The 25,347-nt window shown below is 34.3% G+C and overlaps 1 protein-coding gene and 1 pseudogene across 1 annotated transcript; one reads left to right on the top strand and one right to left on the bottom strand.

Moving 5' to 3' along the window:
- Positions 1-14,409: 14,409 nt before the first annotated feature.
- On the top strand, positions 14,410-15,348 carry LOC124091214 (olfactory receptor 52E1-like). The gene has a single exon (XM_046442181.1). The coding sequence runs from the start codon at positions 14,413-14,415 to the stop codon at positions 15,346-15,348; it is 936 nt and encodes a 311-aa protein (XP_046298137.1). The 5' UTR covers positions 14,410-14,412.
- Positions 15,349-23,029: 7,681 nt separating this feature from the next.
- Positions 23,030-24,057, bottom strand: LOC124091150 (olfactory receptor 52R1-like; annotated as a pseudogene).
- Between the last annotated feature and the right edge of the window lie 1,290 nt (positions 24,058-25,347).

The raw sequence follows: 25,347 nt of genomic DNA, 5'->3' as shown, positions 1-25,347 counted from the left end.
TGTTGCATTCTCTGATTGCAAATAAATGGGGGGATTTATGTTTCCTGGGTCATATGATTGATTCCTGAAATGGTGCAAAGTCTAAACATTAGGTAGGTAGCCAAATGAGTCATGAATAAATGATTTAGACAACAACTATGAAAAAAGAAGCAACACACACACACACACACACACAAATATCAAGGGCTGGGAACGTGACTCAGTGATAGAGTGCTTTCTTAGCATAAACAAAACCCTATAATAGAATTAGGGAATATGGAAAAGGAAGAAAACATCTAATTTATAGGTTATATAAATGTTTACACTCTTATGGATATTGATTTGTCTTAAGAACAAAATTGCTAAGGAACAAAAATGTTGACACTTCAGAATTATCTAAAGTTATAGTAAGGGTAATTTTAGATCTATTGACAAGATATTTTCAAGATCACTGGGAGAAAAATGATAAAGGCATGAATGCTTTAAAGGAAGAATTGTTAATTAGAATCTCATCTTCCAAATCAAGGATGCCTGCAGTCTTGTGTTTAAAAACATCTTGCATTTTCACTCTTTTCCAGAGGTATCCTGCTTTGTTGGTGTTGCTATAAGAACAACTTGATATTTCTTCCTGGGCCTCCTGTAGACTTGATCCTGTCTTCTTCTGGGTGCCTAAAAGTCTTAATACCAGTCTCTCTTAATAACAATGTATCATTCATGTCTACTTGTCTGTGTCTTATTTAAAATGTGGAACACTCAAAAAATGTCTATAAACAATATAAAATTAAATACAATATATTAATAGAGTGAAATGTCATACATATGAGCAATCTACAACTGTATACAAAAATATGGAAGAATCTTAAAAATGAAGATTAGAGAAAGAAATCAGTCATAAAGATAAAAAGCAGGAAAAACGGATATAATGCTTAAGAGTCAAGATAGTTATTACTCTGTGGTATATTGCAATAAATTTAAGTGGGAATTCTGAAGTGCTGATAATATGTGTTGATTTATATGCTGGTTATACAGGTGTGATTATTAATCAAGCTGCACATGTACAATGTGTGCTTTGTGGATGTGAAAATTCAATAAAAAGTTCATAAAATATGAATCCCTTAATGGCAGATGATATATAGTCATTCATTTTTGCACCCCAGCATCACTTATTAGAATTCATTGTTGTAATTCAGAAGTTAATATGAAAATGATGAATGACTATGAAAAGTGCCTAGGCCAATTACAACTTGTACTCTAATCTTATTGTTAACAGTTTCATGCATGTGTCCATTAAGTAAATACTTTAAATATTTTGTTATTTGCGACTATTTTGAGGCAATTTAAAATAGAAATTGAAGGGTGGAGGATGGGAAAGGCAGCGGAGCACAACAGACACTAGTATGGCAATATGTAATTCAATGGATGTGTAACTGATGTGATTCTGCAATCTGTGTATGGGATGAAGGTGGGAGTTCATAACCCACTTGAATCAAAGTGTGGAATATGATATGTCAAGAAATTTGTAATGTTTTGAACAACCAACAATAAAAAATTAAAAAAAAAAATAGAAATTGAAGTCCATGAAATATGACACCCTTCCCCCAAATGTATATATTAGTGTTTATAAACACTAACTCAGTGTTTATAAATAGGAATATTTATGGAAATATTTCTTAGTATCAGTTTCTGATACTTTTCTTCTATTAGTTAAATAAGTTTCACAGCAACATTTTAATTTAATCATAATCTCTAAAATTAATAAAGTGGATGTTCTCAAAAGTAAGACCTTCTGATCCACACATAAATCCTCAATAACATGACCAAATGCTTTTTCATGAATGTCATTATTGACACATGATGACATTTATAACTGTAGAATTATATAATGCAATTTTTGACTCTAGAAAGATAAATAATTCACTTTTCCAATTTCCTTTCTACCTGTCTTAGTTCCATTTTTTAAATGCTTTCAGTCTTTTTAAAAGATATTTTTCCCACTGAAACATTCATTAAATATAGGTAATTCTTAATCTTTGGCCTTAAGTCCAATTTTTGCTCCCTCCTGTGTTATCCCTTTCCTTCAGTACTTTAATTGTTCCAAAGAAATTTGTCACACACAAAATTAAAGAAGATAACAAAACTTGGAAACATGAAAAAAAAATCCACATGGATTTTGCAAGTACACTAATCTAGGGATAGTGATAAGAATGCAAATAATGTTTTAAAAGATTATACCCCAGTTCCTTGGCCCATTTGTTGACTGGATTATTGTTTTTTTTTTGTGTGTGTGTGTGTGTTAAGGTTTTTGAAATCTTTACATACCCTAGAGATTAGTGCTCTATCTGATGTGCTTGTGGTAAAGATTTCCTCCCATTCTTTAGGCTCCCTATTCACCTCACTGATTGTTTCTTTTGCCGAGAAGAAGCTTTTTAGTTGGAATCCATCCTATGTATTGATTCTTAGTTTTAATTCTTGGGCTATAGGAATTTTATTAAAGAAGTTGCGGCCTAATTCAACATGATGGAGATTTGGGCCTACTTTTTCTTCCATTAGGCACAAGATTTCTGGTTTAATTTCTTGGTCCTTGATCTACTTTGAGTTGAGTTTTGTGCATGGTGAGAGATAAGAGGTTTAATTTCATTTTGTTACCTGTGTATTTGAAGTTTTCCCAGCACCATTTGTTGAAGAGGTTATCTTTTTTTCAATCTACATGTTTGGTGCATTTGTCTAATATAAGAAAACCATAGTTATGTGGGTTGGACTATGTGTTCTCTGTTCTGTACCACTCTCTCATAAAAAGATATGCAATCTATTAACAAACTTATGAAAAAATGTTCAACATCTCTAGCAATAGGAGAAGTGCAAATCAAAACTACTCTAAGATTTCATCTCACTCCAGTCAGATGACAATTATCAAGAATACAAACAACAATAAATGTTGGCGAGGATGTGGGGAAAAAGACACACTCACACATTGCTAGTGGGACTGCAAATTGGTGCAGCCAATATGGAAAGCAATATGGAGATTCCTTGGAAAACTTGGAATGGAACCACCATTTGACCCAGCTATCACACTCCTTGGTTTATACCCAAAGGACTTAAAAACAGCATACTACAGGGACACAGCCATATCAATGTTTATAGCAGCACAATTCACAATAATTAAATTATGGAACCAACCCATATGCCATTCAGTACCTGAATGGATAGAGAAACTTTGGTATATATACACAATGGAACATTACTCAGCATTAAAAGAGAATAAAATCATGGTAAATGTATGGAATTGAAGAATATAATGTGATGTGAAGCAAGCCAATCCCCAAGCCAAAGGCTGAATGTTTTCTTTGATATGAGGATGCTGACATAATGGCAATTGGAGTGGGGGGAGCATGGTTGGAATGGAGGAATTTAAATAGGGCAAAGGGGAGAGAGCGGAAGGGAGGGGGCATAGGGAAAGGAATGATGGTGGAATGAGTTAGACATCATTACCCTAAGTACGTGTATGAAGACATGAATGATGTGAAAATATTTTGTGTACAATCAATGACTTGAAAAATTGTGCTCTAAATGTGTAATATGAAATGAATTACATTCTTCCATCATGTATAACAAATTATAATAAATAAATGACTAAAAACAAGATTATGCTCCAACTTCAAAAATTTAGCATATTTTATAGATAAAAGAGTGCAAATGACTACTAGATAAATATATCTGCATACAAAATCATCTTCATGAAAAGTGTATAAATGTACAAAACAATTCTAGGCATCATTTTTCTGAATATATGACACCACATAAAATGTTGCTAAGAGGTAATCATGCACTACTTTTTCTGAGAAATAAGGACTACCTATCCAGTTTCACACATTACATCAAACATTCTTCATTTATTAAAATTATTCCAAATGAAATTATTAACACAAGGTCACTAAACTAAATTGTCAGTGAAATATAAAATAGGTCCAGTTTTTGGGAAAAACTTTCTTCAAATACTCACCTCTGAGAAAGTTACATCTATCTGACTTCTTCGAACTCTGTAGAATTACATAGTTCTTTCTGAATTATTTTATTGTGAACATCAATGTCTATTTCAAGAAAGGCATACCCCAATCCATGTAAATTGGGAGTAATTAAGGAGATCATCAGGCTGAAATAGTTTTTACAAAGCAAAACAAAGAACAGAAGCACAGATTCACTCATTTTTCTTTATATATATGTGTGTGTTTGTGTGTGTAGTACATATGCATATACACTAAAAGATAGTTTTATATGTCTATACAACACATAAACACAGTACAATTGGGGAAAATTAGAATAAGATAGCATTTAAGCACCATGTATCATTTCAACAAAAAGATAATTTTTCTTGTTTATGATGATTAAATATCTAGAGATCAAGATCATTTTGCTCGATATTTTTAACCTTCATAAAGCTAAATTTAACAGTTAAGAATTTATCAAATATGATATTTTTAGTCAAATAGAATATCTAGGATGTTCGTATTTTGTTGCTTTATCTTTTAAGTATAATACACTCGCCTATTTTTTCTTTACTTCTTCCTTCTTTTTTAGAGTGATTTTCACATGGCTTCTGACCAATACTACAATCATATAGGCATGGTATATACGTCCATATATAAGGCAGCCCTGATTTTTGAAAAGAGCCATTAAAATATGTATTTGGCTAACAATTTGAATATAAAAACATTTCCAATATAGATGAAATATTCAAATATCTACTTATGGAATTTAATACATAAAACTTGTTAAAATAGATATTCCAAATATATACAATATAAGTAATACATTTATTTATAATTAGTTGTTGTAGTTTTATATTTAATAAACAGATTTATGCAACCTCTTCAAAAAACCAGTGATTTCAAAGTTTACATATTTTAGGATTTCTGAAAATTGTATCTTATGTCAAAGAAACTTATTTCCACCCCAATAGTATAGTTTGTATAATTTCTTTTATAGGTGTGTGTGTGTGTGTGTGTGTGTGTGTTTGTATATATATATATATATATATATATATATATTCTACATAAAATAACAGCTTACTCTATTGCTTTTAATTTAAAAGTTTTACCTACAAACACCCTCTTTGTTATTGTGAGGTACTTCATTTTCATTCAATGTAATAAATATGGAAAATCTCATTCACATTCACTGTTTTGATAGCTATCTTTCAAATAAAGACTCCTAAATAAATGTGTCCATAATATTTATTCAACTAAAACTGAGATTTACATGACTAAATTCTCCTAAGAAATTATTTTTACATTTGTTTTCTAAAAAATAGTACAAATTAAATATTTCTAAAATTGAATTCCCAACACTGATTCCACCAAATGCCAATTGTCACTTATTCGTCTTTTTCTGCTGTCTAATTCTATGAATGCCATTATCATTCGGCAAAGGGTCAATTTAAAAATATAAGCATCATCCTTTTCCTTTTTCCACCTCTTTAAAAAAAATACTAACAATTCATCTTTTAAAAACATATCAAAACCAGTACACTGTCTACATTCTAATAGGAATGGTTCAAATCACCATTTCTTGAAGTCATTACAGTTCAGTGCTTCCCAAGGCAGTTACTAATAGGGCATTATGTAAAAATGTGGATGTGTGTAACCGATGTGATTCTGCAATCTGTATTTGGGGTAAAATTGGGAGTTCATAACCAACTTGAATCTAATGTATGAAATATGATATGTCAAGAGCTTTATAATGTTTTGAACAACCAATAAAAAAAATTAAAAATAAATAAATAAATAAATAAATAAATATTAAAAAAATAAATAAATAAAAATAAAAAGCAACATAATATAATATTTGCAAATTTAACCATTTTTTAGCATACAGTTCATGATTATATACCAATGTTTTTTTTGTATTCTGATTTTCAATTATTTTTTTTAAACTGATATGTAAAATAAAATTATACATATTAAAAAAAAAAAAAAAAGAACATGAGCTCTGCACTGAACTGATTGTGTTGAAACCTAGCTTTATGACTGACTCACTCTGGATTTAAAGGGAAGAAAATAGTAACTATTGTTTATTAGTTGTGTGATATTGCATAAGTAATGTAATATTTCTACAACTCAGTTTCTTAATCTAGGAAACAGAGATAATAAAGGTAAATAACTTAAATCTGTTATCAGGTTTATAACAGATAATTCCTTCAAAACATTGAACCATGTTCCAAAGAGCTCCCTCATGCGTATTATCCCTCATGCATTAGATATAAAAAATTTTTCCAAAAGGCACACCTATTGGATTCAGAATGAAATCTAAATGCTTTTATTAATATTACATAGCCTTTATTTGCCATGATCCTATTCTTTCCCAAAGCTTCATCCTTAGTCTGTTTTCCCCAAACATAACCCTTGTCTCCCGTCATCTCTTCTATGCCTCTTATTTCCCCTGTGCATCTCTAAGTTGAGAGACAGAAAATACTCACCAGGCTGAGCATCAAAACAGATTCCTATCTCTGCATTGTCAAAACCTGCTCAGTTTTTATGAGGGCATTGCTTTTTGCCTGGGAGGAGCTTTCATTAGAAAATTCCCTAGAGCCAGTTTTTTAAAAGTACACAGGTCCCTGGGGATTCTGGTTTCCAATCTGGGTCATGAAGTGCACCATGACTTACAAGAAAATAAAGTCAGGAGAAACAGATTTCTTAATTACCTAGAATATTTCTATGAACCTTTCATTAACTCATTCTGTACTGCAAAACAATAGTAGATAGAGCTCATGACTTCGTAATTCTGGACCATCATTTATGGAGAAAATATACTTTTGTGTCAAGACAAGGGCTGTCCAGTCAATGCCTCTGCTCTACATATAATATTATAAATTTTCTAAGTAATTGATATTGGACAGATCATCCACTTTATATTCTTTTTTATTTCTTCAGTTGTTCCTTTTTTAAAAAATAAACTAATCTATTTGTCATTCATAGTTATTGGTACAGGTATGTTCCTACAAAGTCATTTTCCCTTTTTCTACCCTGAAATAATAACTAACCTATATATCTGCAAAGCTGAACTCACAGAGCTTAGCTAATGCCATGGAGGGCTTCATGAGTGTGTGTCCAGGGCAGTGCATAGCACTCTACTCTAAAACAGGGCTCAAAGCTTGTTTGAGGTTTAATGCTCTATGGTTGCAGTCCGTAATTTTAAAAATAATTCTGTCTTTGAGTTTATCTTCTTCAGTTGAAGTCTGATAGGAACATGGAGCAGGTGCTGGAGAATTGGAGCTCAGCTCAGATACACTCATGTCTTCTGCAACCTCTGCATCTCCTCAGGATGATTTCTTAGGCATTTGTTACTCTATCCCTGCCCAGAGACTGTTGCTGTCCTTTGGCCTTGGCAGGTTCCTGACCCTGATCCTATCCACACCTATGTCCAGAGCACATATGCTTCTGCTCATGTTTATACTACCTTAGTGTTTCCTGTTTGTATGAGTCTTTACCTTATCATTCTCTTGGCTCATCCATAATTCCGCAACCAGCTCTGCATGTGCGAAATGACAGCTCCAGTCTGGAAGGGCTCCACCTTATACCTGTGTTGAGCCTCACTCTTGAGAGTCTTCCTGCTGACACCATATTGGTAATATATCCAGTGTCTGAGCAAGGGCAACCAGGAATTCTGGATGAAATTAATGCCTGTGGGTCAAAGGTTTGGCTAACCAGAGACAAGCATCTCTGATTAAATCACAAACAGCTTTTTATCATTCCCTTTTCCCATTGTATAAACCTGAGAAAAAGTTACAGAGCAATACCCCAGAAATCAGGCAATCCTTTGCATCTGGTTGTGGGCATCATTGTGCTATGATTCAGTGCTCTTTTCATTATTTCTTCTTTTTCTAAGTCTAAACAACAAAACAGAAGTCCCCTGCTGCACACTTTTTTTTTATTCCTATAAAATCTGTGTTAGATGTGTATTTCTTGCATATCTCTGGAAAACTCATACCTTTCAATCTTTTATGAAATAAACTTACAAATGTGAGTGAATTCCATCTTTCTAGATGAGCTAAATCTTTTATCCATGGTCTTACAAAATTTATAACAGGGATCAATACATTTAGTCTCCTTTGTATGGTCTATCCAAAATCAATTTAGATTTGAGTAAAATAGGCAGGGTTTTTTGATGCATTTACATATATAAGCAAGAGTCCTAGATCTAGTATACTTATATTTGATTTTTTTGGTTTTATTTTTTCCCTAATTTTGTTAGAATCCATAAGTAGAATGATAAGAGAGGGATCAGCAACAAATGGAAGTAAATGAAGAAATGTCTCCCCTCTAAATGCAAATAAATGTAAAGATGTGACCAAGATTGAAGGACCAGTAAGAGTAGATAAGAAACTGATGTTTAAGTGCAACATGAAGGAGGTCTATGGTGGACAACTATGAGAATAATCCAGACAGAGTGAAATGTTCTAATTAAGGAAGAAATTTGCCAATAGGATACCTTTAAATAATTGTAATTTTCAGAATATGTTGGTCTATTACTACTTGTGGGGCTGAAAACAGGGACTGTATCACATAAGGACAACCTGTATCTGTAGAGTTTTTCTAGTGGAGTAGAAGATACTAAAAACAAATATTGAAAATTGTTAACATGCACGTAAAATTAGTGGTAAGTATATAGGATTCTAACATATCATTTTATTTATTTTTTATGCCAGGGATTGAACCCAGGGGTATTTAACCACTGAGTAACATCTCCAGTCCTTTTTATTTTATTTTTTAAATTTTGAAACAGGGACTTACTAAGTTGCTTAGGGCCTTGCTATGTTGCTGAGGTTGGCTTTGAACTTGTGCTTCTCCTGCCTTAGCCTAATTTTATTCTATCTTTGAATATTGAATATTGATAAATATTATATTACATATAATATACATTATATTTATATATAAATATAGTCACATTGAAGTCAATAAAATGTTTGAAGGAATAAGTTATTGCTTATTAGATTAACCATGAGTAAGAAATGGAAAATGGAATAGGACAGGAAAATAGAGGGAGCAACTGAAAAAAGATAAAGAAAAAAAGACATGTGGTTTAAGAACTTAACAAATACAATGTTTTAGTTGATTGAAATAGCTACAACTAGAATAGAGTTGCTCTTCATAAGAATGTTTATCCTTGAATAAACAGGTATGCTTTGTTTTTAAATTAAAGTCAGATATTATGAAGGAACATGGAGCATCAGTTACTGCACTCCAACACAGAGTGAGTAAATGAAAGGTTCAGGTAGACTCACAAGGTAATCATTAAATTTCTCATTTCTTTTTAAGTTTTGCATTTTATTCTAAAGCTTCATACTACAACTAATGTGTTTCTATAACTTCTGCCTTTTTAAACTACACCACTGAAGTATAATTAGTGCACCACAAAAAGCACATGCAATGTACACCATTTGGTGAATTTGGAGGTAAATACACATCTGTGAGACCACAATATGTGTCTTCAACTGTCCATTAACTTTCAAGGTTTTCTTCAAAGATTGTGTGTTTTCTGTGTCATAATCAGGAAATCCTTGGCTATAAAATGTCAGGGAGGTTTCCACCTAGGTCTTCTTATAGGAGTTTTATGTTTTCATGTCTTAAGTTTTTAATCCAGTTTGAGTGAATGTTTGTTTATGATATATGATAAGGGTGCAGTTTTATTCTTTTGCATCTGGATATTTACTTCATCAGAGGGATTATCTTTACCTTATTGTGTATCCTTGGAACTCTTAACAAAATCAGTTGCCATATGTGGATGGATTTACTTCTGGACTCCTGGTCCGTTCCATTGAGTTGTATGTCTGTTTTTGTGCCTATGCCATATTGTTCTGATTACTATAGATTATGCAAATATTTTTACATCAGGAAGTTTGAGGTGTCTAATTTTCCTCTTCTTGTTGAACATTTCTTTGCCTTTTGACTTGTGATGTGTTATGAAGGATTGTTTCTTATTACTGTAAAAAAATAATATTTGGATTTTTATGGGGTTCACATTGAATCTGTAGTTGGTTTTAGTTAATGTGGACATTTTAAGAATAGAAAGTCTTCTAATCCATTAACATGGAAGATGTCTATTCATTTATGAGTGCTTTGACTTCTTTTGACAGTGTTCTATACTTTTTAGTATAAAAGACTTTGACTTTGTTGAAGTTTTTTTCTAAGAAAATACCTTCTCCTCATCCATCAACATGATGAGTTTATCCTTCATTCTGTTAAAAACATCTAGATATGTTGAAACAACCTTGTATCCCAGGTGTAAATTCTCTTGGTCATGGTATGTGAATCTTATATGCTGCCAAATTAGGTTTGCTAATATTTTGTTGAGGATTTTGCAGCTTGTTCATCAGAAACATTGACTTTGAGTTTTCTTGCAGTGTTCTTGACATGATGTTCTTTTTTTCCTTTGTGTATACTGTATCCTTTTTAACAGGGGTTATCATAACTTGACAGAAGCAAGAATGAGAAGGTATATAAATAGTCTCAGGTATTACCAGTCAACTTTTTAAAGAGTAGCTATTGATAACTTGACAATGTGTTTGTTTCTTCTGCTACCATGCCTTTAAAATTATATTTAAAATTGAAAAGAAAACACACAAGCAATTGGATTTACTGAAATAAATTTCATGATCTGCCCTGACTGCTAGATATTATGAGAATCTCCTTAGGCATTTTCCTGTTCAGAGATAGCCTGTGAATGGCTATGTGATGGTGAAGATCTGTGGGTTCCTAATTTTGTTGTATCATAGAGACTTTGATTCTGTGGAATGTACTTCCCTGTACCACGCCAAGATACTACTGCTTTCCTTTTCATTTGCTGCTCTCTCTGCTTGGAATGCTTCTCTTCACCCTCTCCCACATTCTACATGATTTTTTTCCTCCTCACCTCCTTCAAACCTGTGCTTATTATTATATTCTTAGTGTTAGTTTTCTGATGATCTTAGAATTGCCAACCCTTGCCATCACCATCTCCACCCTGCTCTGCATTTTATGCTTCCATATAACTCATATTGTCATCTCTATACTAACCTTAATTGTTCTGACTGTTGCTCTTCTCTTACTAGAGAAAAAGTATCTTGTAGGTTCTGTTTAATACTAAACAGTGCCTGAAACAGTGTCAAATGCAAAGTTGATAATTGGTTCATATTTGTTGAATCATTAGAGAATGTACCATGGAATTTAATCCTCTGAGAGCCTAACATCAGTCCCTGTCACTCAAGGGCAAGCCTTCTAGAATGGAAGACTGAAAATTCAGCTCTATAGAATTCTTCTGGCCTCCTCTACTTCTGTCTCCATATCAGTTAGGTAGAATAATAAACTCATGTTAATATAAAAGAAATCGATCTTAGTTAACAAATTTCCTCCTTTTATAAGCTTCAAAACTGAGATTAAGAGAATAATGAAATTTGTACATGGTTTAATTTACACAGTCAGTGGGGAAATGATGACAACACGACTAGTTTCTGGCTTCTATTACTGACAGAAAAATCTCTAATGGAATGGCATGATAGATGCTAGTGTATGCAAAGCTGTATGAATTTCCAACTTTAAGATAAATGCTAAATATTGAGTCATGGTAATGGTCATAGTGTGCTTGCTTAATTTTTTTGTAGTAGCACAATTATAAAAAATATGAGTTAATGTGGTAGTTTTGCACAGTATTAATAAGATAAACCCAGCAGTATTATAGTCATTAGCCAACATATTAAGGGCCATGGAAGGGCCCCACACTGCTTGGTGAGGTCAGGATAAAGACCATAGAACAAAATCCAGGCCCCCTGTTGGAAAAAAAAAATTTAAGAAATTTATAATCATCATCATCATCATCATCATCATCATCATCATCACCTTCTCCTGGAATTAAGATAATCCTAAATTTGAGAATCCAGTTTCAGAGTCAGGACATGGATTGTCTATTCTGTATCTCTTAACTTAATGTGAAAGGGTTAATTCTGATTTCAGAATTCTGTGGTCTCCAGAGTCCCCAGGATGTTCCTAAGGTCTCACTCTAGAGGTTATGAACACAGTATAAAACACAACCCTCCTAAGTATATGGAATTCAGAAGAATGTATGGGAGATATGATCACTTCTCCAGGTGTCTCTGCTGATAAGTAACATTTTAGTATGTATTCTTACCTCTGGCTAGCTGAGCACAAAGGAAAGAACAGTAGGTGATATAGTAGTGGGAAGAAATTAAAACCTTCTGATCATAGGAAAATACTATGAGAACTGATGGTAAGAATGTGTTGGAATAATCTTTTGTACATTTGAGCAACTGTGGCTTTCATTCTTTCTATGTAGTCTCTATATGCAGTTCATATATCATTTGACATTTTTGCTAATTTTTCTGTGTACTGTAGTTATTTGCTGACCTGGATCCTGTCTATTTATTGATCTATGAAGGTTCTTTCTCTTCATATTTTCTAATTATTTCTCATTATATGTCTTCTTCAATCTCTTATAACATAATTTAAAGGTCTGATAATGGCTCTAGCCCAAGCCTGTTTAACAGGAAGGGAGAACTATATTTGATTTATCTGAGACCATTCAAAATTATTCTTTATCCATTGCAACCATGACAAACACAACAAATCACTTTCTACTTTCCCCCAAGTAGTTTTAATCATTTACAGTGGTGTAGTCTCTAAGTGTGTAACTCAGTTTATGTGCAGATCTCTAACGATAAGGAAAATCAGTCGCCTTTAACTATATTAAAATCCCCTGCTAGGGATTTCCTGATAAGCTACATTGGAAGTAAGCTCACTATAGCTTTTTACTTTGTGATATTCTTAAGAATGGGATAACCAGTAACCTTAACTACCCCCAGCTTTTTTTGATGAACAATTTTGTAGGCATAAGGAAAATAATTTTCCCTAATATCCTGAAAATGAATCACCTGGCAATGATACAGAACATGAACTCAATCCCTGTGTATATTGAATAATATTCTACCATAATCATGCACAGAATTTTGTTAAATTAGCTGAAACAAAGAGAAAAAGTGTGATTATAGATTAAAATGTACTACAACTCTTTCCCCAACCCCTTACTTTACTCCTTACATACAGTCATCCCTGCTCGTAGGGATAGTTTTCTAAATAGTTATTTTTTTTCTTTCTTGAAAAATCTCTTCTAGTCTCTCAATCTAGCAATTTGTTTGCTGTTGACTAATTATCTTAACTCAATTTTGTTGTCTCCTTCCAATAAAATTGATCAAATTCTCCATTATAAGGGTTTTTTTAGGGAATTTTTTAAAGACGTAAGCTGCTATGCACCTTTGCAAGACACACACATGCACGCATACATGCACACACATGCTGAGAATTGTGTGTAAGAGAGCTCTTTAGTAGTGCTTAGCTTCATTAACAGGTTATATCCTGACAACAACTTGTTATAAGAAGAAAATGATAGAATTAGTGTCAAGGGGTGATGTATATAAACTACCTTACTTACCTAACAACTTTGTAATATCTTAAAAAGTTGAACATAAATCCTTTTGTGTGTGCATGTGTATAAATGGTGTTTCTTTCTTGACAGTGTCAACCAGAAGACACCTAAAAGTAGCAAAGCCTATCATCAGGTCAAAAATGAAGAGTGTGTATGTGTTTTCTATTAGAAGCAGACCGCAGTGAGAGTATTGTCCTGATACATAGTTTACTGTGTCTTCAATATTATAATCTCAAGGCAGAGTGTACTGGAGAGATCAGAAGACAACTATGGGATGAGAAATAGTTTCAGAAGCTTAAATAAGGATGTCTACACATATACAAAATTGATTTAGAAGATTCTGATTTGCTTCATTAATTTTTTTGAAGACTGAATTATATTTCCACAGCACAGAAATATGGCCTATTTACAATCATAATGACTTTTATCATGTCTAAGTCATTCCTACTTTTTTGTTCATAAAGTATGTAGTTATAAACCAAATATTCTTCTATGAAATAGTATAAAAAATCCAGGATAAGTTTTTGTATATCAAAAGAGGCAAGGGGAATAATTTTATCTTAGTAATATTTTATTAATTTAAATTGCTTACTTGTATAACTGATAACAATCACTACCACTAACTTTAAATCACTAACACTTTAAGTTTCATGAGGAAAGGAACGCTTCTCTTGGTCATCATTTGCAATCAGTCTTTGCATACAATTCTGCAATTAAATGTTGGATAATCAGTTTGTTGAACTGAAATGTTGAATTAAATTGAATGATTGTGATAGAGTATGCCATATTGTACCATTAAACTTTATATACTTTCAAGCCTCTGTGATACAGAAATATGGGTAAATGTGATAGAAGTTTCTTGTGTGTGTGTGTGTGTGTGTGTGTGCATTAAACAAGGATGAGACTTACTCAGTGACTGAGAGGAATTTAGCCTTAAATGTATTTTAATATAGAGAGCTCTGAAAAATGGCTTCACTTAATACCACCCTATTTCATCCACACTCTTTCCTCCTTCTGGGGATCCCTGGACTGGAAAATATGCATCACTGGATTGGTCTTCCTTTCTTTGCTGTGTTCCTGACTGCTGTACTTGGGAATATAACCATCCTTTATATGATCCGGACTGAACACAATCTCCATCAGCCCATGTTCTACTTTCTGGCCATTTTGTCATCTATTGACCTGGGCCTGTCCACATCCACCATTCCCAAGATGCTTGGCATCTTCTGGTTCAACCTGAGAGAAATCACGTTTGAGGGCTGTCTCATCCAGATGTTCTTCATCCACCTGTACACTGGCATGGAGTCAGCTGTACTTGTGGCCATGGCCTATGACCGCTACGTGGCCATCTGTAACCCTCTTCACTACACATTAGTGCTGACTAACAAAATGGTGTTCATCATTGCGTGGGTAATCCTCCTGAGACCCTTGTCTTTCGCCATTCCTTTTGTTCTACTCATCCTGCGGTTACCATTTTGTGGGCACCATGTCATCCCACACACTTATTGTGAACACATGGGCATTGCCCGCCTGGCCTGTGCCAGCATCAAGATCAACATCATCTATGGCTTGTGTGCCATTTCTATCCTGGTGTGTGACATCATAGCCATTGTCATTTCCTATGTCCAGATCCTTCAGGCTGTATTTCGACTCTCTTCTCAGGATGCCCGGCTCAAAGCACTTAGCACCTGTGGCTCTCATGTGTGTGTCATGCTGACTTTCTACACCCCTGCATTTTTTTCATTCATGACCCATAGGTTTGGCAGGAACATACCACGCTACATCCACATCCTTCTAGCCAATTTCTATGTAGTCATTCCACCTGCGCTCAACCCTGTAATTTATGGAGTCAGAACTAAACAGATTAGAGACCAGGTGCTGAAAATGTTTGCCAAGAAATAAAATAGCCCTGGTGTTTATAAAGAATGTTTTAAGAAAGGAGTAGTGAATTGGGCATGGTGGCACATGCTGGTAAATACTAGGGGCTAAGGAGGCTGAGACAGGAAGACTGCCAATTCCAAGTCCAGTTTTGGAAACTTAGCAACATCCTTTTTAAAAAAAACATCCTTTTTAAAAAAATAAAAATAATAATTAAAAAAAAGAAAATTTAAAAAAAAATGTCTGGAGATAGCGTTCAGTGGCAGAATGCTCCTGGGTTCAATTGCCAGTCCCACAAGAAAAAAAAAAAGATGGATGGGAGAAGAAAAAGGAAAAAGAAAGGAGTGGCAGTAATTTCTGATGTTCAAACTGGACAGAGAACATTAGAAAGGCACATCTATCTTAGGGAAGGTCTATCAGTAGCAATTCTTTGGCCTGTTAAGTCTGCTTCCTTATCCCAGAAATAAACATTACAGCCCAAATCTTATGCATATATAAAGTATTTATATATTTCCAATGTTTACAAATTATTTAGATTTATACTGTGGAAGAAAACCAACACTGTCCTGCTTCCATTGTTACTGAGCACATTGAAGTTACCAGGAGCTGAAGGCAAAACCAAGCAAAATTTATATACAAGCAAAAAACCAAAACAACAACAACAACAACAAAACCCCTAGAGACTTTCATAAAGAACTATAAAAAATACCAGATCAGTTTGATTAGTGTTGGTATAAAATAACAAATCCTAGAGTATTTTCATATGCCTGAATTCAGTATCAAAAAGAATGTTTTGGGGACTGGTTGGTAGAGTGCTTGCCTCACATGCACAAGGCCATGGGTTCAATCCCCAGCACCAAAAACACAAAACAAAACAAAAAAGAATGTTTTCTTGACTTTGCTATGTTAATGTCAGATGTTAAGAAAGTAATACTGTGAATATGATAATTATGTGCAAAACTTGGCAATTTTGTTAAATTTGTTATCTTTTTATTTTTAAAGATTTATTGTTTAATTGTTGGATGTGTTTATAGAGTCAAACTTACTGATATCTCTTTCAAATAATCTATTGAATTCCAGTTTTGTCTATTGTCATTTCCCCCTCCCCCCCTTTTTTTTCTTCTTAACACCACTTTTAGAGGCTTTTCATCCTTATGGAATGTTCAAGTCCCTGTGATGTTCCAGGTCTATCACAACATAAGTGGGCTTTTGTTTATTTGTATTAATGGAACTCTAGTTCTATATATCATCCCTCAGTGTTATCTAGATCCATGTGACATTTTTGACATTATGTGAGGAAAAAATTCAAGGGAAAATTTATGAAATCTTAGAAAAGCCTAAGTTTCTTAAAATACTTTTATGGCAGAACTGCTTAGTTTTTAAATCACAAATAATCATTTAAAACTGTAAGGGGAGATTTGTTAGCGTGCTCTTCATAAAAAACACTCAAACAAATACAAAAAACCCCACTCTATTACAATAGAAAATATGATGTCACAAATTTTTAAAAGAAATTTGTATCAAAATTGAATTCTGAACTTGAATTCCTTTAGAAATAAATCTATCAGTTATGCTTTGTGATTCCTTCAGTAATATTGAACTCATCCCTTATCTTTCTATTTATTTTACTTAGAAAATAACCTCTAAATTTTATTGCCCCATTTATGTTGAGTGAATTTAGAAGTGTTTACTCTCTTGCTAAATATTGGTCATTTTGTGTAGAATTGGTACATAGTTCTTGAAACTTGGTTGAATTCCCCAATGTAGCCATCTGGGCTTGGAGTTTTCTGTTAGGCTGCTAACTACACATTCAATTTATTTAATGAGTAAACAACTATTTGATTCATCATCCATCTCTTCTTCTTGCTATCAAAGTCTGTAGTGACTGCAGCACAGGCTATAGAGGGCCTTTCTCAATGTCTACCCTGCTGTCAGCTTGAGGTCTTCCCTTTCCTCCTGAATCAGAGATCAGTCCAACCTCCAAGTTCTTGAGCCTCTCTCAGTGGGTTTGATTGCTGCTGCTTCACCCCTGCTTGTCTGGTGGTGGGAACTGGGGGATATTCTATTATATTCTATGCCGGGTGAGCTTCAGTCTTAGGCTGGTGCCGTTTCTGGGTCCTGGGGATGGAGGCTTCCCAGTGATTGTACCCCTCCCTGAGCTGTTGGAGACTTTGGATGATCCTGCCAGATGCTATGGCTAGAGGGATTGTTGATGCTCCTTTCTCTTAGCAGCAATGATTCTTCATGTATACTATGCCCCAGTAACTTAAGACTCTTGCTCCTCTGGGAAGAGAAGGGAGAAGCAATTGGGTGGGTATAGTTCCTACCATATACAGGCATCTATTTTCCTCTACTATGTCAGACCTGTGATGAAGACTTTCTCAGGTGTCTAGACCTATTCCCAGTTTTTCTGATAATTAATTGATGGAGTTCTAGGGAGAAAAACCTAGTGGGTTTTCCTAGGTTCAAATACAGCCTTCATCTTAGCTACCTCTATAACTATAGAAAGTTAAATACTTTCTCTGTGCTTCTGTTTCCTTATTTGTAAAAAGGCATATTTTGGGGAAAGGAGGTACCAGTATTGAACTCAGTGGCATTCAACCACTGAGCCACATCCCCAGTCCTAATCTGTATATAATTGAGAGACAGAGTCTCACTGAATTGCTTAGTGTCTCAATTTGCTGAGGCTGGCTTTGAACTGGCAATCCTCCTGCCTCAACATACTGAGCCACTGTGATTACAGGCGTGCACCACAGCACCCATAAAAATATCATATTAATGCTACAATTCTTGTCAAGTTTGAGTAAGGAATTGTTGGGATAAGATACATAAAGAATAGAGAAGAGACTGTATAATTATTAGATGTTATTATTCCAGCATCATGTCCTTAATCTAAAAATGAATATTTATATACTTGAATCAATTTTTATGTGGTGCTGAGGATCAAACCTAGGGCCTTATGCATGATAGGCAAGCTCTCTACCACTAAGCTAAAACCCCAGCCTATTTGAAACATTTTTTTCAAACTACTGAAGCAAAATATTTTTATTTACTTTTTTTTTCTTTTTTTGTATACCAAGGACTTAACCCAGGGACTTAACCACTGAGCTGTATCTCCAACCCTTTTTAAAAAATATATTTTGATATAGAGTCTCACAAGTTGCTTAGGCGCTTGCTAAATTACTGAAGCTGGCTTTGAACTTATGATCTTCCTGCCTCAGCCTCCCAAGCTGCTGAAAACAGACCTGTACCACCATGCCTGGCTTTTCTTCACTCTTTATTTCAGGTATTATAAAGCTAACCTTTTCTCCATATCTTTATTCACTCTATGCTATTGAAAAAGGGGTGATAAACTTGAAAATTTGGTAAGAATAAACTGAGTTCAACCCTCAGTTCCAAAAAAGACCAAAAAAAACCACAAAAAAATTAAAAAAAAAAACTAAGTATCTTGGAATTTATACTAAATATATTAATGTCATTATACTATAGTAATGCATACATACATATTCATGTGTATATCAGCATAATTCACAATAGCCAAATGATGGAATGAGTCTTGATGTCAATCAATGGATAAATGGATAAAGAAAATGTGATGTATATACACAATAGAGGTTTTTTTTTTTTAAAATATTGTTTTTTTAAGAGAGAGAGAGCAGAGAATTTTTAATATTTATTTTTTATTTTTTGGTGGACACAACATCTTTATTTTATTTTTATGTGGTGCTGAGGATCGAACCCAGTGCCCCACGCGTGCCAGGTGAGCGCGCTACCACTTGAGCTACATCCCCAGCCCATTTTTTTTTTTAAAGATTGATGTGCAATCTTTAGCAGGAATAGTGAAGCCATCACTATAACAGAGTGAAGAGCATAACTATACCAGACTTTAAACTATACTACAGAGCAACAGTAACAAAAACAGCATGGTATTGGCACCAAACAGACTGGTAGACAAATGGTATAGAATAGAGGACACAGAGACTAACCTACAAAATTACAGTTATCTTATATTAGACAAAAGTGCCAAAAACATGCACTGGAGAAAAGATAGCACAAATTGGCATATGCAACAAAATGAAATTAATCCCTTATCTCTCACCATGCACAAAACTTACCTCAAAATGGATCAAGGACTTAGGAATTAAACCAGAGACTCTGCGTCTAACATAAGAAAAAGTAGGCCCTAATCTTCATCAAGTGGGATTAGGCTCCAACTTCCTTAATAAGACTCCTAAAGCACAAGAATTAAAAGCAAGAATCAATAAATAGGATGGAATCAGACTAAAAAGTTTTTCTCAGCAAAAGAAACAATCTGTGAGGTGAACAGACAGCCTACATCCTGGGAGCAAATTTTACCCCTCCCACATCAGATAGAGCACTAATCTCTAGGGTATATAAAGAATCCAAAAAGCTAAACACTGAAAAAACAAATAACCCAATCAACAAATGGGCCAAAGACCTGAACAGACACTTCTCAAAAGAGGATATACAATCAATCAACAAATATATGAAAAAATGCTCATCATCTTTAGCAATCAGAGAAATGCAAATCAAAACTACTCTAAGTTATCACCTCACTCAAGTCAGAATGGCAGCTATTATGAAGACAAACAACAATAAGTGTTGGCCAGGATGTGGGGAAAAAGGTACACTCATACATTGCTGGTGAGACTGCAAATTGGTGCAGCCAGAATGGAAAGCATTATGGAGATTCTTTGGAGATCTGGGAATGGAACCACCATTTGACCCAGGTATTCCTCTCCTCGGACTATACCCAAAGGACTTCAAAACAGCATACTACAGGGACACAGCCACATTAAAGTTTATAGCAGCACAATTCACAATAGCTAAACTGTAAAGCCAACCTAGATGCCCTTCAGTGGATGAATGGATTTAAAAAAATGTGGCATATATACACAATGGAATTTTACTCAGCATTAAAAAAGAACAAAATCATGCATTTGCAGGTAAATGGATGACATTGGAGAAGATAATGCTAAGTGAAGTTAGCCAATCCTCAAAAAACAAATGCCGAATGTTTTCTCTGATATAAGAAGGATGACTCATAGTGGGGTAGGGAGGCAGAACATGGTAGGATTAGATTAATTCTAGATAGGGAAGGGGGGTGGAAGGGAAAGAGAGGGGGCAGGGGATTATCAAGGATGGTGGAATGTGATGGACATTATTATACAAAGTACAAGTATGAAGACTTGAACTGGGTGTCAACATACTTTATATACAAAGATATGAAAAATTGTGGTATATATGTGAATTAAGAATTGTAATCCCAAAAAAACAAAGTACATGTATAAAGGCATAAATTGGCATGAACATACTTTATATACAGAGATATGAAAAATTGTGCTTTATATGTATAATAAGAATTGTAATGCATTCCACTGTTATCATGTATTTAAAAAATAATAAAATCAATAAAAAAGAAAATGAAATATATATACACAATGGAGATTTTTTTTTAAAGATTGATGTGATTTTTATACTATTATTTATTTATTTAATTGTTTATTTATTTATTTTTTATTTTTATGTGGTGCTGAGGATCGAACCCAGTGCCTTGCACATGCCAGACAAGTGCTTTACCCCTGAACCCCAGCCCCAGCCCCACAATGAAGTTTTATTTAACTATAAAGAAAAAAGAAATTATGTTATTTGCAAAAATGAATGGAACTTGAGAACAATATGTTGTTATGTTGTGGATATGTGTTGAACCCCAAAAACTTATGTGTGAGACAAAGCAAGAATGTTCAGAGGTGAAATGATTAGATTCTGAGAGTTGTAACCTTATTGTTGACTTAATCTGCTCATATGAATTAACGAGTGGTGACTGTAGGCATGCAGGGTATGGCCACTGGAGGTGGGCCACTATCGGCATGGCTTTGGGGTTTATATTTTGTCCCTGATGAGTGGAGCTCTCTCTCTGCTTCCTGTTATCATATCCTGAGCTGCTGTCCTCTGCCACGCCCTTCTGCCATAATGTTCTGCCTCACTTTGGGCCTATTAGCTGTGGAGTCAGCTATCCATGGACTGAGAACTCCGAAATCATGAGCCAAAATAAAGGTTTCCTCCTTTAAGTTGTTCTTGTCTTTTGGTCTCAGTGATGACAAAGCTGACTAAAACAGAATTAAGAGAAATAAGCCAAGCTCAGAAATTCCAGGGTCTTATGTTTTCCGTCATATGTGGAAACTAAAGAGAAAAAGTAAATGAAAGTTGGGGTGGGTGCTCATAAAGGTGATCAGTATAGTAGAGAAAAGAGATCAGGGGTGAAAAGAGAAGAGGGAGAGGGGAAATACTGAGGAATGATATTGGCCAAACTCTATCGTTATATTTTGTGTACATATACATGTAATAATGAATTCCACTATTATGTATAACTATAAAGCACCAATAAAAATATGGGGAAATAATAAAGTTAGTGAGTTTATTTAAGAAGTTCCCTTCCACTTCCGAGTAAGTTATCTTTATGTAGAAGTCCTGTGTTTCTCCATTTTCTTCCATACAGTATATCTTCCTGTTCCAATTAGGAATACATGTCTATCTCTAGGATTTAATGAAATGATTACTATCAAAACCTCCAAAATAGTCTTCATCAATATGAAAGATACTATTTGTTAAGAACACCTCTCTGCTTTTATTTTATCTCCATCCTTTCAGGAATCACAATGGAAAAAAAAGGTCTAATTATTGAGTGTACCACAGAAACCCTTACTGTATTACAAACGTTGCATTTGGCATTTCAGTCTCCCCAGTGAATTGTCACCAATAAACATTTGTGAACTACATTTAAAACTAAGGGTGATTATGAAGTGTGGAAGGAGCAGTTTCAGCACATGAGTTTGTGGAACACTGTTTCTGAAAACCCTATTCAGTGAGATTTGACTATATATAAAATAGGGCAAATATAGCGAGTTTTTATTTCATATATGAGAAAGAATGAATGACAAACTAAAATTGCTCAAAAGACAAGTAATCAGCAGTAATATAGGAATAAACAGAAATTTAAACATAACATCCTAGGATGAAGTAAGAGTGTTGTCATAAAGGCTCAGGAGGTAAGACTAATGATACACATGAAAACTTCCCATAACTCAGGAGGCTTGAACATCAAGCTGGGCAGCATAGTATGACTCCATCTCAAAAACAAACTGGGGCAATGGTAGAGAGCTTGCCTAGCACATGCAAGGAGATGGGTTCAATCCTCAGCACCACATAAAAATAGATAAATAAAATAAAAGTATTGTATCCAACTACAACTAAAGAAATTTAAAACAAACAAACAAAAAACAAACTGAAGAAGCTGCTGGAAAATACAGCTTATGGTGATTCTTTTGCATAGACTCGTGCTTTTCTACAAACCTAATTCCTAAATGAATTCAGACTCATGTTTTCTATACTGATATTATAGGAGTATTTATGTTAATTGGCACTCTCAGATACACAGCATGTCAGTCATAGTGACTACATAATCGTTATTGAGCAGAATAATGATTTCTCATTTTAGAATAAACCCACAACTTATTTGGAAAATACTCCTGCTATGCTTTCATAATCAGTACTTACACCTGTGATAACACATATTGTCTTTAAGATAGGTTACTTCACAGACAAAATTCTTAGCCATCTGATGATGAAAGAGGACCTTAAGGAAGAAACCACACATTTTAAGATAGACAACACAGTGTTTTATTTAGATATTGATCAAAGATGAAAATACTTCAATACAGAGGCTTTCAAAAGCTAAACAACTTAAGGAACCTGTCTCTATCCTCTTGATCCTTACTCCATAAATAATGGGGTTCACCATGGGTGGGACGAGAAGATAGATGTTAGCCACAAATATGTGGACATGGGAAGCTACTTGGTGCCCAAATTTCTGGGTGAGAATGGAGGTATAGAAGAATATAGAAGAATGGAAGTCTGGGGGTATAGAACACTAACATGACACAGACAAGGGAGATGGGGGACACAAGTCCCAGGTTCTTGAGTCTATTATCCTTGGATGGAGGCAGAAGACAGTGTGGAGGATGAGCACATAAGAACAAATGATCAGTACAAAGTCCACTCCTCTAGTAAAGAAGGGAACAATGAGGCTGTAGGCTCTGCAGATTCATGTCTCAGTATAGGCAATCTTGAAAAGAGCTATGAACTCACAGTAGGTGTGGAAAATTATATCGGTTCTGCAGTAGGGAAGCCAACATAGCAGGAAAGGGTTAGGACTGAGATGTGTTGTACCCAGGAATATAATAGCTAGACCTATTTCCACAATTACACTGTGTGTCAGAATAGTTGAGTGTCTTAATAGGTTAAAAAATGTCTATATAATGATCTGGCCAGGAAGAACCAGACTCCACATTGGAGCAACAGTGAATCAGAAACATTTGAGTGAGACTGGTTTCAAAGGGAATCCCTCCATCATGGAACCAAAAGAGGCTGAGAAGTTTGGGAACAACTGTAGTGCACACAACAAGGTAATTAATTGATAGCCAGTATGCAGAGGAAGAGGTACATTGGCTCATGGAGGCTGGGATCTGTCTTGATGATAAACAGAAGTGAAGAGTTTCCCAGTAGATCCTAAAGTAAATCAAACAAGAAAAAATGGAGATCCAGATGTGAGTGGCCTCCAGGAATGCCAATGAGAATGAAGTTTGATGGATGGACATCAGTCTTACTGTATGGTGACATCATAAGGTTCAGATATTTCAGTTTACTCTTCATGGATGTTTCCTCTAAACTGACAAAATAATAATATATATAAATTTACAGACTGTCAAAGAAGCCAAATTGTAAGACAATGTGGGTCACAGAGTAATTACAATACCTGTGAATTTTAGATAGAAATTTTTTCATTAGAATCAGATATTATTACCACTTAAATATAGATAAAGATGGGGTATGTGTGTGTGTGTTTGTGTGTGTGTAGTCAGATCTTCTAGAAGTATTTCTTTTTTCTTACTAAGGTATACTTACTTCATTATTCTTAACAAGAATACTGTGAATCTCCTAAAGCATGCATGGAATAGTTTTAATAATTTCACCAATACATTGACATTGATATAAGAATTTTTAATGTGTAATATGAGTGATGTATGGATAATAAATGAGGAAAAGTTATAAAGATGAAAATTCAAATTTAAATATGTCAAAATCCTATCATGTGGCTTACAATGGAGAATTAAAGAATGTTTTAGAGTTTGTGATTGGAGGAATAAGAAATAGGGAAGTTATAAATGTGAGCAGAAGGAAGGTTTTAAATAGATAAATCTTTTTTTTTTAGTATTTAGCCATAGTAATTTATACATATGCCAAGCAACAGAGATTGGCTTTGAAATAGTGCTGAAAAACCAGCATACAGCAGATGTGCCATTTATGGAATGATGACAAGGAGGTTTACTCACACCTGCGTGAGATGAAAACAGGAGAAGGCTGACACAGTGTGTTGGGAAATGAACAAATGATTGTACTTTCATGACTCTCCTCAGGCCACACAGCTGTGTGTTACTCTTCACCTTAGCAGAATATTATTAACAACATGATTATAACCTGAAGTCTGAGGTTTCATCACTTACTTTTATTTCTGTAAATAGTCAAAGAACTTGCTCTTGGGTGAGTTCATTCCCCATGCATCTGCTACTCTAAGCCTTAGTTTACAATTTTCCCTTTCCTCTTAATACTTCTATATTTTGTAACCCTGCCTCTAACTCCATACTGCAATTTGCTTATTGTACTTGTTCCTTTTCTCATGAATGATTGTTAGAACAGCATCTTTAAAATGATACAGGTCCCTTAGAAGGCATTCTCTTCTGACTTTCCTTTTTAGAAATATGATTGGCACTATGGCAGAATCTCTTTTTTATTATTATAGATATTTATAGTTATGGAGTACTAGTGATTATAAAATGCAATCCTTAAGCCAGTCTTCAAAAATTTCCAACCAAAATTTCTGCTTGCGCTCACTATTTGACCTTCAAACTCTATAGGAATAGAGAATCTCTTTCACCTGTGGAA

Source organism: Marmota monax, unplaced genomic scaffold (genome assembly GCF_021218885.2).
Source record: "Marmota monax isolate L192 unplaced genomic scaffold, Marmota_monax_Labrador192_F-V1.1 WCK01_AAM20220418_F8-fsc00068, whole genome shotgun sequence".
NCBI lineage: Eukaryota > Metazoa > Chordata > Mammalia > Rodentia > Sciuridae > Marmota > Marmota monax.
This window is presented reverse-complemented; position numbering and strand designations above follow the sequence as displayed.